The sequence below is a fragment of the Artibeus jamaicensis genome, unplaced genomic scaffold (genome assembly GCF_021234435.1).
Source record: "Artibeus jamaicensis isolate MK-2021 breed Jamaican fruit bat unplaced genomic scaffold, CSHL_Jam_final scaffold_537, whole genome shotgun sequence".
NCBI lineage: Eukaryota > Metazoa > Chordata > Mammalia > Chiroptera > Phyllostomidae > Artibeus > Artibeus jamaicensis.
In genome coordinates, this window is record NW_026522047.1 from 27,365,666 (window position 1) to 27,382,269 (window position 16,604).

The 16,604-nt window shown below is 37.8% G+C and overlaps 1 protein-coding gene across 11 annotated transcripts in view; it reads right to left on the reverse strand.

The window, feature by feature from the left end:
* Positions 1–16,604, reverse strand: part of RAPGEF2 (Rap guanine nucleotide exchange factor 2) — a 220,172-nt gene that overhangs the window by 74,926 nt on the left and 128,642 nt on the right. The window contains exon 1 of one of the 11 annotated variants that reach the window (XM_037125704.2): positions 10,404–10,527. The exons of 8 other annotated variants lie outside the window; for them this stretch is intronic. In XM_037125704.2, the coding sequence (XP_036981599.2) occupies positions 10,404–10,463 (60 nt within the window). In that variant the 5' untranslated portion in view covers positions 10,464–10,527. Of the gene's footprint in view, positions 1–10,403; positions 10,528–16,604 lie in introns of those variants that run through there. 2 more of the 11 variants (XM_037125705.2, XM_037125706.2) reach the window with 2 other exon arrangements.

Here is a 16,604-nt window from a genome sequence, read left to right on the forward strand (position 1 = left end):
CTAGCCACAAATTTAAAAGCACTCAGTTTATTTTCACATTTTATTCAGCTAACACTGAACACACTTTTATCAAATAAAAACTATAATCTATATTCTCTTCTATTCAAAGATAGAGCTTAAGTAGTCTTGCTATGAGGGGGTAAAAGAAATGGAGGCATTTGAGTTATCCATATCTCTTTTTCCAGAGTAAAATAAGCTTTTCATTTAATTGAGATACTATTTGTCAACTTTCAAGTTTTGTGACATTTGTTCTTCAGCAGACATGCTTTGTGTCTTGCCTATACCAGGCCGTTAATTTGGGGGGAGAGTGTCAATAAAAAAATAGGATATTGGAGGGTAAAGAAATCTGAGACTATACACAACTAAAAGAAACACAATAAAAAGATTTCACTGATGAAAGACACCATATACAGTAGAAAGGGAAGAGAAATGTCACAGAAATTTATATTTTCTGTATCTAAGCTATTTGAAATTTCACTTTTTTTCTTTTGATACTTTAATATTCACTTTTGTATCTTAAAATTTTGCATAAACTTCCAGAAAAGTACAATGGTATGAATACAGTAAGCTTAAAAATCACATTGCATTCTTACGCTCCCACATTTGGGGTGGAAGTCTAACTCTAGCTGAGGAAGCTCTTTAAGCAAATAATTTTTTGCCAATATTTACAATATTATATATAAAACATATATGAGGGAGCATCCAAATAATACCTAGAATTATCCCTGGAGGCGGGTCCACTGTAGTACAGGCTTTTCCCACAGGTGAGTGGTCTAGGAACCCATCTGTGTCCGTGCACCAGCAGGCGTTTTTGTGAGAGGCTGCATTCAGCCTCAATGAATTTTTCTGAAGACTCTTACAGCAACACGTTTGCCCATTTCTCGATGGGTGATTTACGAGTGCACCTGCCCACACCCACCTGAATGTTCAGCAGTTTTTAACTAAAGAGAGTATGAACCCCGTATCCCTCCCTCCCTAATCACCTGATCTCACCCCAAGTGACATTTTTTTGGTATCCTTGATGAAAAGGTCCTCAAAGGGAAATGTCGTAACAACATGGAAGAGGAAAACACACAGACAAACAAACAAAAAGGGCAGACACTAAAAGGCGTCAAAATCAATGAGTTCAAAAACTGTTTTGAGTAGTGGAAAAAACGTCTCAATAGTTGTATCAGACAGAGAGTACCGTGAAGGTGACTGAAGTTTAAACATGTAAGAATATACCATTTTTAATAAGTAAATTCAGGGTGTTTTGGGGTAACCCCTCATATGGTGTTATATACTATACATTATAATATATAACAAACTTTAAAAGTATAGAGTAGAAAAATCACCTTATGATAGAAGCTTCATGATAGCTATAATGTCTCTCTTAAATCAGCGGTCCTACATATATCTTCTACACATGAGTCAAATCTTGGACAAATACCATTACCAGATTTTATACATGTAATATACACAACCTTTCTATAATAAGAATATAGGTGACAAACAGTTTTATCAGAGTAGTCAGATTCATTTTGTGTCCTTGTCTTCTTGTTTTCTATTGTTTTGTTCAATGAACATATAATTATACATTTAAATTATAAATTATGCACAAAACTAATAACACAGCCACAGACCAAACTGTCACCTAAATAACCATAACACAAAACAAGCCCTGAAAATTAGTTTAGCTATTCAAAGAATACCTTCTAAATAAATTTTAAATGACTTTTATATTTAGGTAAATATTATCCCTAAAGTACCACAGTATGAACTTGACACTGGATTGTTTTCACAAGTGGCATTAATTTAAAAAAGAAATAGGAAGGCCTGTACGTCAATATAATATGAATGTATTATAAAACATCCACATTTTTATTGTTATTTTAAATGAAGAAAAATATACTTTTTGGAGGAAATAAATAAGTGGAAGACTAATTAACCATAAAAAGTTAATTCAATAAAAAGTTAATTTCATCCTTCAAACTCTCACTCACTGGAATCCTGGGGAGTAAACTGTACTCATCACCCAACTTCTGCCAACCTTCCTCCTGCCCCACCAACCAGCCCTACAGGCCTGTGACTATATAGTCCCTCTGAGTCCTTAGGGCAACTCTAAGCCACCTTCTTTTTCACTAATAGTAAAGGTACTATCAAGTCAGTTCCATTAAACCCAGAAAAATTATATGTCACAATACTCCCACTTACCTCCAAATTTTTCTTGATTACTGAGAAAAATAAAGAGTGCTTTCACGTATTAAAAATACTTCAAACAACAAAAATATCTGGCAGCACCCATTTTTCGCCATAGGAAAAAGGAAAGAAAAGATCACAAGTCTGCATTTTTTTACGGCCATGTTCCATTGTCTTCTTTTAGTATGAAAGCTATGAGGTTGTGTAGTAGCGCTTAAAATTAGTGAAATGTTGACTTTTTGCAAATAACCCATAAAAAAAGCACCTATTCTAATTCGTATTTTTAGATCTCTAATATAAAAGCAGTAAGAAAATACTATTTATCACAAGAGATAAATGGCATATATTCCTGAAAATTAGCCTTTATCAATAAAATAAGCTATGCAGAATATTAAACTCTGGCTTAATCTCCATATCCAGATTAGAAATGAGATTATGGGTTAGCTATATTTATACAAACACACACATATGCATGAAATTCACACAAATATATGGAGAGGATATATTTCATTTTATAAGCAAACCAAGTCAGTATTATAAACCAATAATGTATTTCACTACAGTTCACTGAAGAAGAATATGTACCTTAGTAATTTAAAGGTATTTTTCAGACTGTCACTCTATCAATCAACAAATATAAGGTTAACCCATGACTAAAATGTCTCTAAAAACAGACTTTATAGTGAACATGTGGAGTAAATTATGAAAGAGGAACCCAGTGTGCTGATATGGAATGGAGAGATCTGAAGAATGTGGGAAATATTTACATAGTGACTTAATGTACAAAAAACAGATTAGGTTTGAACTGATAAGTTATGCAGACATCACACATATCATAGACTACAATTAAAATAAATCATTATACATCATATACCCACTATATACATGCATATGTACATACATACATATGTATTTCACTTATATATCTGCATGTATAAGACATGAAACAATTAGATAAGATCAATCATTATATGTCATGTATACGCTACATATAGACATATAGATGAGAAGAAGAGAAAACAACCAACACAAAAGGCTTGTGCTAGAGGTTCAATAAATAAGAAAATGGCAGGGGTTGACAACTGACTAGTTCTATGTGGCGAAGGTGTTTCCGCACCAACAGGAAGGTTAGAGGCAGGGATCAGGGTTTAAGGAGACTCTGTGTAACGCACCATGTAGAGGGACATGTTGCTTTTGTGAGGGTGCCCTGCTATATCATTTCTTAATGTTCTTTTTTTTTTATCCTCACCAGAGAGCATGTTTATTGATTTTTAGAGAGAGAAAGGGAGTGAGAGAGAGAAGGAGAGAAACAGTGACATGAGAAACTTTGATTGGCTGCCTCTTGTATGTGCCCTGAACAAGGACCGTGTGTCCTGACGAGGTATCGAACCCCTAACCTTTAGGTGCATAGGACAAAGCTCCAACCAAGTGAGCCACACTGGCCATGGCTCTTAATGTTCTTTAGAGTATAAATGTATTTATGTTCTCATGTGTTTTTGTACAAGGATCTTATCTATGTTCCCAAAAATAGGCACTATTCTGTTTAACCTGTTCTGTGTAACATCTAAGCATAGTAGTAGCATTGGCATTTTAATACAGTAAATGGCAGTAATCACAAGTGCATGTCAGGTCTTCAAAAATAAAGACCACTTCTTAATGATGAAGAGAAACAAGACCTCTAAAACTCATTTGCAAACTTTTACTTGAAATCTCTCTCTCTCTCATATTTCTATGTACACTTATTTTTCTTTTGTTTTTAAAGTGTTTTATTTTTTAAAAAACTCATCAACTAACTATAATTCAATATGTGGGTAACAATAATATTGTCATTTACTCTAAATAAAAAGTTTACAAAACAATGTAAATAAAAAACATGATAAAAACATGTTTTTTATTCCTCTTTTGGAATAAAAAAGGAATATTCTTGGAATATTTTGGAATATTCCTCTTTTTATCATGTTATCGATAACATGATAAAAACACGTTATTCCTCTTTTAACTAGGCATATAAAGTGTTAAAAATATTTAACGATTTAAATTAAATAAAAATAATTTATACACAATTATTATTGGATACAGGAAAACAAAGAAAGCTGACTGTCACACTGAACAGGCTGCTAAACAGAGTACCTGAATAAAATATTTACAAGTGTGGTCAGGTCTAAAATCGAGTAAATGGACTCGAGTAATCTCAGGTTCTATTTCATGGATAATTATGTGTACATGACCGACTTTACAGAGCAACCATACTGGTGCAAATTAAAGATCAGTATTTCAAATATATTTTAAATGAGAAAAAACAGTTAGTGATCTTACTATGGTGATCTTACCACAGTTAAACAGCTAGAGGGGAACAACTGAGTTTTTAATGATGCATTTTGAGCACTCTCTTCTTTTTTTTAAGCTGATCATTCTTTTTTTCATGAATCTTGTTTTTATTTTTATACACTTCTATTTGTAGATGGACAATCACTAAACAATATTTAAAAGCAAAACTGTAAACTACACTTCTTATCTGAATAAAAGTAGTCATTTTTCTTCATTTTGTCCTACAATGAACTAGAGTTTCTTTCTATGCGTACAGATAGAGTATGAGATGCATGGGAAAGTTTCTAAAATACATTTCTTCACTTCTAACATGGTAAAAAGATCTATCATTTGTTGCCAGGGTTTCTTGGCCCAAATCCAAAGCAAGATGACCTTGTCCTTGAATAAAACGACAGGATGTTGCTTCCTCTCCTGCCTCTCTGCTAGCTAGCAAGGTGAAAAACGTCCCCAGGAGCTAAGTTTATTTCATCTCAGGAAATACATCTGTCATTATAAACAAAATAAAGATCAGATAAAGAAAAGGTGGAGTCTTAACCTAAAAGAGGAAGAACCTAACATCTATAATTAATCTTGGTGCTATTTTCTACGTTGCTAAGAACAATGAATCAATCAAATTACATTAAAGAGACACTGTACTCAATGTTTACAGACAAGGTCAAATTGTCGTGGTAGATAAAAACAATTTTTTTAAAAAACTGAGTTTCCTTAAGCCCATTCTAGTTAAAGATAGAAAGAGAAGGAAGAGTGTGGGTGGAGAGGAAGAGGGGGTTATACTCCTTTGCTGGGTCCCCAAATTGTGGTCATTAACTTGTCAGGTATCCTGACATCTTCCTCTCCATCCCATTGATTCAACCTGCTCTCCCTAGCATAATCCATTCCATAGTGATGATCTCATTATTTGTCCTCATGACCTTCTGATTCTTCATGTCCTTCCACACTGTCCTCCTTTGGACCCTCACATGTTACTCTTCCATCCTACAAAATCCTCGTCTGTACTGTATTCTCAGACAGCTAACAGTTCTGAATTCCAACCATGTGCTAAATACATAACCCGAGGAAGGTGGAGAGATCCACTCAAGATAAGATTACTCATCTAACTGTACAGACCAAACCAATTTAAAAGCACCAATTGAGAAAATTGAGCATTACATATTAAGTGCCACAAAATCAGTATTTGGAGAAGGTACACCCTGGCTGGTGTGGCTCAGTGGACTGAGTGCCGGACTGTGAACCAAAGAGAGGAAGGCATGAGTATGAAGAGGCAGGGAGCAAGGGGAAGTTAAGCAGAGAACACGACAAGCTTGGAAATAGGAAAAGAAAGTGAGCCTAAAGTGTCTGTAACAGATCGTCTCACCCTAAGTTTTTAAAAAAGCACAGTTCGGGCAAAAAATGTGTTCGTAAGGGAGAGACTGCACATGATAGCGGGCATTTGTGATCAACAGGAATTTTGACATATGCTTCTCCATGCTATACTCCATGCTTCTTGGTTAAGAAACTTATGAAATGATGAAACTGATATTTACGGCCACGGGTGAGCCATGGTTCGTATGCACTTCAGAGGGGTGATCATGAACTGAGGTTGGGCCCCGTGACAAATGCAGACTTCACTGAAGCAGGAACGGGAGATCAAACGGCAAAACTCAGTGCTTCCAAGAAAACACAAGTGGTCAAGGTCAGGCTGTCAGAAGTTCAAAGGGAACTGAGAACGCTGAGGCATCACCTTTATGCTTAAAAAGTTAAGCAGCAAAATGAGAAGGTATGTGATAGAGCCAAACACAAAAAAGCAGGAGGAGGAAGGAAATGGACTAAATGGCATCTATTCCTGATCATCCCAACTGAAGTCTCAAAGTAATATCAAAAAGGACAGATGCATTATTAATCGTATCTGTCAAAAAGTAGTTTTCTGAATTACCTTGGTAAGTTTTATAAAGTAATTTTGATCATGACATTATTGTTCTTTTATATTCAGTGCTTGGGATGTCATCTGTGCCAGGCCAAATAGAGTCACAGGAGAAAAGCAAGTACTTTTCTGCAAGCCATGTCTTCCATTAGTTAATACCAGCACTCACGAATCTAAATCTACACACCTGACCAAGACCAAGTTTGGCCATGGAAGGAGAAATAGTGTCAGTTTGTGGTTAAAGAAGGGCTGTGAAATCGGACAACCCTGGTTCCAGTGATGATGGCTCTACCACTAACTACTGCTTGGCAAAACATTTTTAAAATCTTGCTAAGTCTCAGTTTCATTATCTCCACAAAAGGTGATTAACACAGCTTTCTTTAGAATGTTCTTGTAATGATTAAGTCAAGTAACGTGTAACATACTGACTGTCATATAATAGGTGCTCAATAAAGACAGCTGTTGCTATTTATTCTCCACATTTAAGTGAGGCATTTTGTTATGTACCCCTTTTTAAAGTCTTATTGAATCATGACTGAGGTTTTAGTTATTATAATTAAGTATAGCACACAACAAAATAATTTTTATAAAAACGTACAACTAGAAAATAAATGATCAGTTTGGATAGTATCAAATTGACTTCATTTTGTTTTGTTTTTTAATTTAAAGTCATCCTCTAGTGCAGAATTTTTAAAAGCATGCTTAAGAAATACTATTTCCATTCGATAATCTGAAGCAGGCAAAACAAAAGCGGGGGGCGGGGGGATGTGGCTGCAGGAAAACATATAAAACAGTTGAGTCCTGGCCCAGTGGCTCGGTTGGTTGGAGCATCATCCTGTACACCAAAAAAGGTTGCAGGTTTAACACAAGGTTAGAGCACATACTCAGGTTGTGGGTTCAAGTCCCAGTCCAGGTGCCTACAGGAGCCAAACAATCAATGTTTCTCACGTTGATGTCTGTCTCTCCTAAGTCAATAAACATATCCTCAGGTAAGGATTACAAACAAACAAACAAACAAACACACTGGCAAACACAGTGATGACACCTCTCACGTTGTCCCAAGGTTTTCCTTCGACTGACTGGGTCTATGAAACTTTCTTCATGTGACATCTATTAACAGTCTATACAGTTAGTGTTTTACTGGATCTTTTGGAAAATTCAATTTTATAATACATTTTTAGAAAATGTTAATAATCTCCTTTTATTTTCAGAATTCACAAATCGCGAGGTTCCTCTGGAGACGAACTGAAGGCCCCCAATGACTAAAAGAACACAGACCAGGGCTGGCTACACAGGGGTCGGTGTTCATCTCAGTGTTATCAACTGTCCCCCCCCACACACACACAGAGCAGGGGAAGGAGACGTGATAATATACATAAAATTTACTGCTTTAAAGGGTAAATGGGACTTCACTAATCCAAAAATGCAATTAAAAGAGAAATTGAACAGGATTTAGTGTACACCTACCACGTGCCAGCAAATGAGATGTGCACTGAGCTACCCAGAAAATGGATAAAGAATACAGGCCTGGAAGCTCCAAAGATTCTGACAGAGCAGAATGACTGAGTTTACAACTTGTGCCCAACCGCAGCTTTAAAAAGCCCCCATGTAGTGTCTTTTTTCCCTTTCAGGACCTTGCTTCCTTCTTCTGCAGTCAAAGAAACAAAGACCCTTAAAAAGTCACAAACTTTTTGAAGAAGCAAAAATGGAAGTATTTGTGAGTTTGCTAAATTTTACTCATCTGACATTATGTTCATAAAGCCTCATTGGTCAAGCGAGGGCACTATCACTCACTTTTGCTCTACAACGGTTTTTGGAGTCACCTATTACTATGTGAGAGTCAGAGCAATTACTCTCCCATTTAATTCCTTGCATGTAAATTAAAATGGGAAAGGTCTGCTCATGGAACAGCAAAGTCCAGATAATCAAAGGTCTCATCGACATGTACATGGCAAGATGCTGACATCACAAGCTGCCTACTCTGCCGATCATAGGAGGATGGTCCGGGATGGCAGATTCCAGTACTTGGATCCGTAACAAAAGCACCATGGGAAACACCACTGACACGTTTTCTAGAAATTGCTTCATTCGAAGTTGTGTGATGGCTAGTGTTACCCGTATTTTGCCGTGTATGATACACACCCATGTTTTTGTGCACACCATGCATGGGATTATTATTCCCTTGGCATGTAATCATTATACCCATGTATAACGCACACCCTTACTTCCCCCTCAAAAGTTTGGTTAACACAGTGTGCATTATACAAGGCAAAATACAATGCGTTAGTCAGAGCATTACACTAAAATTCAGTAAAACATAAAGCACTTGTCAGGAAATAGCTATATTTACACAACAGGACACAAGGCCCTGTGGCTTACGCACTATCTACTATTATCTGTTTCGACCACTCGTTTTCACAAACCTCCTAATACTTTTTCCTCCCTTACCAGAAAAGAGTTTTAACAATTTCTTTTGTTCATGAAAATTATGTTGTTACTAAGAAATACTCTCTGCCTTGGTTTGAGAAAGAGCATATGAAAAAGGCACACAAAACCCCTGTGATTTAAACTTTGCTTCTAAGGCTCCTCAAGTATAGTTTAAGTAATACTCTCACTTTAACTTGAAAAAAATCACGACTACGGAGGAGCCTCACTCCAAAGACCCTGTGAGCAAAATCGAACTATAGTGGAACTTCTCTATAACAACCTTCCCTATTAGAGAATTAAGTGTAAGGCTGGTCTTTTTTTGGGTTTGGTCCGAAGAGATTTAATTAGTGAGGTACCACAAGGATCTCATTACTGGGGCCCGGGCTCTAAGCACAGCATCATAGTAACACACTTCCAACACGGCCGTGGAGTTAAGAACATCCTGTAGTTCACTGGGAAAGGGCGATAACGCTGTCCTAGTCGCTTCGCGTCAGAAAAGCTCTTGGCTTTAGTTAATAATTTTGTTCATAACAATGAACAAAACCAAAATATACATGTAAACCTAAGCACCTCATACTCTAAACGCGTGGCCTTCTGCCTATAAATTTCTGAAGCCTCAGCGATTAGTCTCCATTTTTGAGTTCAACATCTTACACTTTTTAGAATACACAAGAGATCACTCTATACCCTAACATAAAACCTCCTAGATGCTAAGATGTGAAAATATGAAGGTACACATTTCAAAAATACTTAGACTACTACAGAAGCTGCTTAAATTCATGAATTTTCACTTTGGGGATTAAATACCCATATGCACACAGAAAACATGTGAACTAGCACGACGAGAGAAACTCCCAACATGGCAACATAAAGGCAGCTCTGTGAGAACTCCTGCTCCTGTCACAGGAGGCTCACACTGGGCGGCAGCCACCAAAAAGTGTTTCTCACAAACGGCAGGAGCAGCGGCTGCAAACAGTGGCCGCCTGTGGGATTTCAGCGTGACAAATGTATCGCTGACTCATGGGATCAATTATAAAGAAGCATTACTTGTGACACCGAAAAAAATCCTGTGTTTTCATCTCCTATTAAAACATGTTAAGAAGTCGGAGGAGTCCCACCAATCATTTTATTAGCAAATCAATATTCGAAGCTCTCCCTCCCTCCCTCAAACCTCCCTGTGAATTCCTTACTACAGACACCGGTTCCCAGTAACCCTTCTCATCATCTCTCATTAAATTCAACTCCAAAAAAGCATTTTAAAAAATCTGCTCAGGTATTACATTAAAGCTGAATTGTCAAGCTTTAATTTTTTAGTATAAAAATCAGCGGTCCAGTATTTCTCAGCATTTGTGATTTTGCTTTAAACAAATTGTTGGTTGTTTAAAAATTTTTTAAATCGCAACAGCACTGGACACACAAGCCACTTGTAACTTACCCCCCCTCCTCCAAGCAGACTAGTGTGCCCCCCAAAAGCCCTGTTTCCCCGGATGAGCAACAGCAGTAATTCCCATTGTAAAGCAGTTCTCTGTGACGCGCTACCAAAGCACCAGCGGCGTTTGGTGATACTTACTGAATGTTTCTCCTGCTGGCCCACAACTCCATGGTTAGCTGGGATTGCTAGTGGTTTCATAATGAAGAAACATATGCTGAACTGAATTTACACATCATGTACCAATCTTTCATGGATGGCAAGTCACTCTCTACAGCATTAAATTAAAAGAAAGAAAAAAAAGAGAGAGAGAGGAAAAAAAAAAAAAGAGGGAGGAGGAAACCATGCGGCAGCTTAAAGTGTCACTACTGGCAAGCTTAAAAAACCTCTCACACTTGTAGACCAGAAAAGGAATCTGAACAACCGTGTTCGTCTCCATTTTTATAACGTTGAAACTCTAACCATCTTAGGCTATGACAAGACTGAGGAAACCTTAGACAGCTCTCAGTCCTCCAGGAGAACAAAATCATTTCTGAGACAGAAGAACAAGAAGCAGAAAAAAAGAAGAGAGAGAGAGAGAGGGAAAAAAAAGCTAAAATGGCTGACTGCACACAGACTCCCCTCAAAAGGCTTAATACAGAATTATATTAGTCAGGGTGGTATGAGAACCAGTCTCTAGCATTCAGCCAAGCATTGTTAATACTCTTGTTTCATTTGCAATCACACATACGATCCCCTCCAACCAAGAGAAAAAAAAAGAAAAGAGAAAGAGAAAGAAAGAAAAATCAGGGCAGAGCGTGTGAATCGGGACCTCCTCCCTAGCTGCTAATGATGCTGACAGAGTGGTGACCGGTGATCTCCGTCCCACTCCACTAACCAAGTTTGCACAATTAATCTTAGCAGCATGACACTGATGGACATTTAATTTAATGATGTCTGTCCCTCACACTCAACACAAGCATGACTGCTAGCAAGAGAGTCACTAACAGAGACACAGCACATGCACACACACAATCTCGAGAATCATGAGTCTGAATGTAACACACCAATATAATTACATTATTGTGCTTACTTTGGAGGACCATGGCTGCAGGCAGTTGGCATAGCAACGCACAAGGAAAGCCATTTCCTGGGTAGAGAGAAAGCTTCCTTTTCTAAATAAAAAATTCCTCTTAGGAAACAAACGGCATTGCTGCTTCCTGCAGAAAGCAAGACACTGTAGTCTGTCTCTTAACCTGCAAGGCTCACACTCAATGCAGTTCCAGTGATGTAAGTAGATTTCTCTCTCACCCTCCCTCTCCCTATATACACTGAAATATTCAGCTCAAATGGAACACACATTCCTTAAGGCTCGCCCCCTCCTCTCCTTAACCATTTCACTCATTAAGGTAGCGATGGACAATTCAGATAAAGTAACAAGCTCTTGCCTGTATTGTATCAGCGGCTGTAGGTTAAGCAAGTCTCAGAGGGATGGAATCCATTGATTGCTGACTCCAAATAATATCACTGAAGACAGGGTGGGAAAAACGGAGCTAAGACTTACTTGAATAGCTTTGAACTAAATCATGATTTCTCACCAAGGTGAAGATAAAGGAATGGATGTGACCTCTTCCCCACCCTCAGGTATCATCACTGTGCTATTGGAAACAAGTATCTACCCAAAATTTGCAAAATGCACATTTAACAAGCTTTATATAAATTTAGAGGATGTGATTTTCACAAACACCCATATACACCCCCCCCATTCTCTGCAAAACACACAACGCCTTGCAAATAATATCAAAATAAATCCACTCAGGTATTCTTTTAAAGAGTTCAAATGGAATGTAATTCTATTATAAACTCTTCATTTCACCCAGGTTAGTTATTTGAAAGATACAGTTGACAAGAAATAAGAACATTTTAACTCTGAAGCACTGGGCAGTTTCTATAAAAGTAGGCATAACAGAAAACAGATATGAAAAATCTAGCAATTGTAATAATTAACTTTGGAATTGTCAGTGCTTGCTAGTCTGTATTTCTTGTCTACCTAACACTGCCCCCATACTAGTCTCTTTGCTTCTGCCCCCTCCCCATTTAAGGATAACCATTTCCTTCACATCTTTAGGCTGTGTCCTTCTCCCCATCCATGTCCAACATATCCCTTTCACAGACTCCTAATATTATTCATCATCCCTCTTCCTCCACATATATTCGACATCTCTCAACTAGAGGTTCTCCACACTGGCCTTTAAATATGTTCAGGTCTCTCTCAATTCAAGAACACCCCCCCCCCCCCCCCGAAACTGTCTATGGATTCTATAACGTCCCATGGCTGCAATCTAATCTCTTCTCCACTTCAAATCTCTCAGAAATTATCTACTTGACTTCTACCAAGTCCTCCTTCCACACACACCTCAGAAGAAGCACCATCGTGGTTCTGTGATAGAATTTATACACCGATGAGTTATCCTCATCACCTTTCTCCATGGACATCAATTAAATGTCCACCAATTAAATTCTTAAATCCTCAACCTTGTCTCACTTTTCTGCTTTGAAAACTGCAAAAGTCCCTTTACTGAACTCTCTGGAATAAATTCTAATCCAACCCACCCAACCTGTTTAACATGCTACCTCCTGGGATCTTTTAAAAACTACAATCTGGTCATTTTAAATTCATCCCTGGAGCCCCCTTTTCAAATGAAAACACATGCTTCTCAGCATACAGACTAAAACTCTTACTACAGTCTGCAAGATTGGTATGTTTTCAAGACTTACGCCACGCTCACACCCGCTAGGTTATCTGGGCTGCTCTTGCTGACTACAGTGAGCAAGGGGACCTTCTCACACATTAATTCTTCTGCCAAGAACTATCCTTCGCTTCCCTTTCCAGATTGACTTTTACCTTCTACCCCACCCCAAAACATTGGTGAATTGCCCTAGAGTTATCATGATATTGTGTATCACTTCCCTGTAGCACTTATTAGCGTTGTGATTTTATATTCAATCATGAAATCTTTAAAGCAGTAACGTCCACTTCCCTGCTACACTCTAATCTCTATGATGGCTGGCACTGCATTTGTTACGAGCCCCTGCAGCTGTGGTACCTAGCATGGTATATGGTAAACACTCATGTACTTTTTGAATAAATAAAATCTTCACTGACTGAGAATGGACATTAATTAGCAAGACCAAGTGTGATCTTGTAAACTAGTTCCTATAAAATTTTCAAATTCTTTAATAGCCAAAGGAATGACTGAAACATAAATGGCACTGATCTTTGACACAGGAGCAATGGCAAATTAACAAAGCAAAGACAGTCTCAACAAAATGGTACTGGGACAATGGGACATCACATGCCAAAAAAAAAAAGGAAAAAGAAAAACCCCATAATCTAGACACAGACCTTATTATACCGTGTTCACAAAAAAAATAACTCAAAAGGGATCACACACAGACTTAAGTATAAATGCAAAACTGCAAAATTCCTACCACAACACAATAACAGGCAAAAACCTAGATGAACTTTACTATGATTGCCAAACTTTGGAAGCTGCCAAGAGGGCTTTCAGTAGATGAATGGAAAAATTACAGTACATGAAGACAACAGAATATTAGTCAGCACTAAAAATAATGAGCTATCACATCCTGAAAAGACATGAAGGAACCTTGGAAATGCATAACCTTAAGTGAAAGAAGACAGTCTGAAAAGGCTACCTACTCTGCGTCCGACGATGACATTCTGCAAAAGGCAACATTGTAAGAACAATTTTTTTTACAAGTGGTTGCCAGGGGTGGAGGGAGATAAACAGATGAAGCACAGAAGAATTTTAGAGCAGAGCAAATACTCTGTATGATATTATAATAACGTATATATGCCATTATACATCTGTCCAAGCTCAGAATATACAACGCCAAGAATGGACCCCGAAACCAGGGACTTCGGGCGAGTATTGTACGTCAATGTAGGTTCATCCCTGGTTTAAAAAAAAACAAAGGTACCATTCAGGTGAGTAATGGTGACAATAGGGGAGGCTGTGCATGTGTGGGGACAGGGGGTAGATGGGAAATAACTGTATCTTTTCTCAATTTTGTTGTAAATCTGAAGCTGCTCTAAAATATAAAGTCTTTTTAAAAAAGTCAATGGTGTCAAAAGGGAAAAACAACTCATGTCCATCTGTGAAAGAATGTATACACAAAATAAAGTATATACATACAATGAGATATTAGTCTTAAAATCTGCCCTGGCTGGTGTGGCTCAGTGGAGTGAGCACCAGCCTAAGAACCAAAGTGTCATGGGTTTGATTCCCAGTCAGGGCACGTGCCTGGGTTGCAGGCTGGGTCCCTAGAAAGGGGTACACAAGAGACAACCACACATTGATGCTTCTCTTCTTTTCTTTCTCTCCCCCTCCACTCTCTTTAAAAATAAAGAAATAAAAGCTTTTAAAAATTTAAATAAAATTGTGTTACAAGCCACAAGATTCAATCTTATGCTAAGTGAAGTAAGTCACGAAAAGACAAACACTGTATGTTTCCCCTTATGTGAAGTACCTAGAGTCATCAAATTTACAAAGGGAAAGGAAGATGGTGGTTGCCAGGGGCTCAGGGCAGGGGGTGAAGGGTCATGGGACGGGGTTCCAACATGGGAGGATGGGAAAGCTCTGAGGATGGACAGTGGTGACGGTTGCATCACAATGTAAATGAATGCACTTGATGCTACTGCAGTGCATACTTTAAAAAATGATTAAAATGATCAATTTAAATGTTAAGCATATTTTACCACAATATTTAAAAAGTAAATGGTGCCCTGGCTGGTGTAGCACAGTGGACTGAGCACGGGCCTGCAAACCAAACAACCACAGTTTGATTCCCAGTCAGGGCACAGATTCCCACTCAGGGCACGCGCCTGGGTTACATGTCAGTTCCCAGCAGGGGGCGCACGAGAGGCAACCATACATTGATGTTTCTCTTCCTCTCTCCTGCCCTTCCCCTCTAAAGATAAATAAATAAAATCTCTTTAAAAAAGTAAATGGCAACTCAAGAACTAAATAATCAAGTTCCACACATTTCATCCACCTACCCTATGTCTCATATGTCCACACGACAAAAACTCTACTCCGAGTTTAGGTCAGATGACCCCTGTGATGATTGATGAGCTCTGGCCTTTTATGTGAAGGTTTCCCATCACTGGCTTCACTGGAAAAACGTGTCACTTCTCTCAGGAAGGAAACTAACCTAATCGGGGAACCTGACAGATGAACTCGGAAAATCACACTTCCTCAGGCACTGATGTTTTTTTGTGCTAAGACGTGGTGTGATTTCTCTCACAACCTGGCTCCCTGCCTACAACCTACATATCTTAAAACTCATGATTGTAACACCGGAATTTTACTATCCATACTACCTTGTACATGGAAACGAACTTATGCCAGTTTATACAATATGCCAAACACCGCTTAAGAAATGAAATACCAACTGAAGATTTAGGAGAATCCCTTATTATACAAACAAGAATAAATCATGCTTACCCGAAATAGCCCTTATTTGGGTTATATTTACACCCCATTGCTTAACCATCTAGATTTAGCAAGTACCAGTACATAGATCCAGCTAGAAAAAGGACCACGTCAAACCTGTCTGCCTGTGTCAGGAACAACTAGTTAATGATCAACAACAATGATCCAAAAGACAGAGACTACTTACACAGTTTGGGAAACTACTGCATGCAAAGCCTTTCCATGATGCATTTAATGCCATTATATTCATGTATTTTTCCACCTAAAGTAGTCACTTTTTAATTACCGTCAAATTGAGAAAGGGGTCCATTCTTCTCAGCAATTATTAATCACATTTAGTACTAATATATGTTCACTTATTTATAATATTTATTTATACTACCTATAGTGTTTATCCACAGATTTCAATGTGCTTTACAAACATTTACCTAAACTTGGTCAAAATCCAAGTGAAGCAATAAAATGTAATGTAGTCATCTTTCATAGGAAAATAAAGTGTGTAAGATTGTGGAGTTAGAAGTTCAGAATAATACAAAATAGAACTCCAGGGTGCTCATATATTCACTTCACTTATCCACTACATGTTGATTTCTTCCCTCTTCTCCCTACCCCAGAGGAAAAGCTATAGAGGCTGGAGAAAGACCTGCGGGAGAAGCAGGGACAATTTATTCTTTGATATCCAGAAATGATAAATTTTATAATTTTGGTTCCTAGTGTTTTATTATTCACCAACAAAATGGCACTTAAAAATGCTATTTTCTATATGAATTCACCAAATCAATTAAGCGCTAAACAAATGCAAAATTAAGTTATTATCCTAGGTATGGTCAGAAGTTTTACTTCTCTT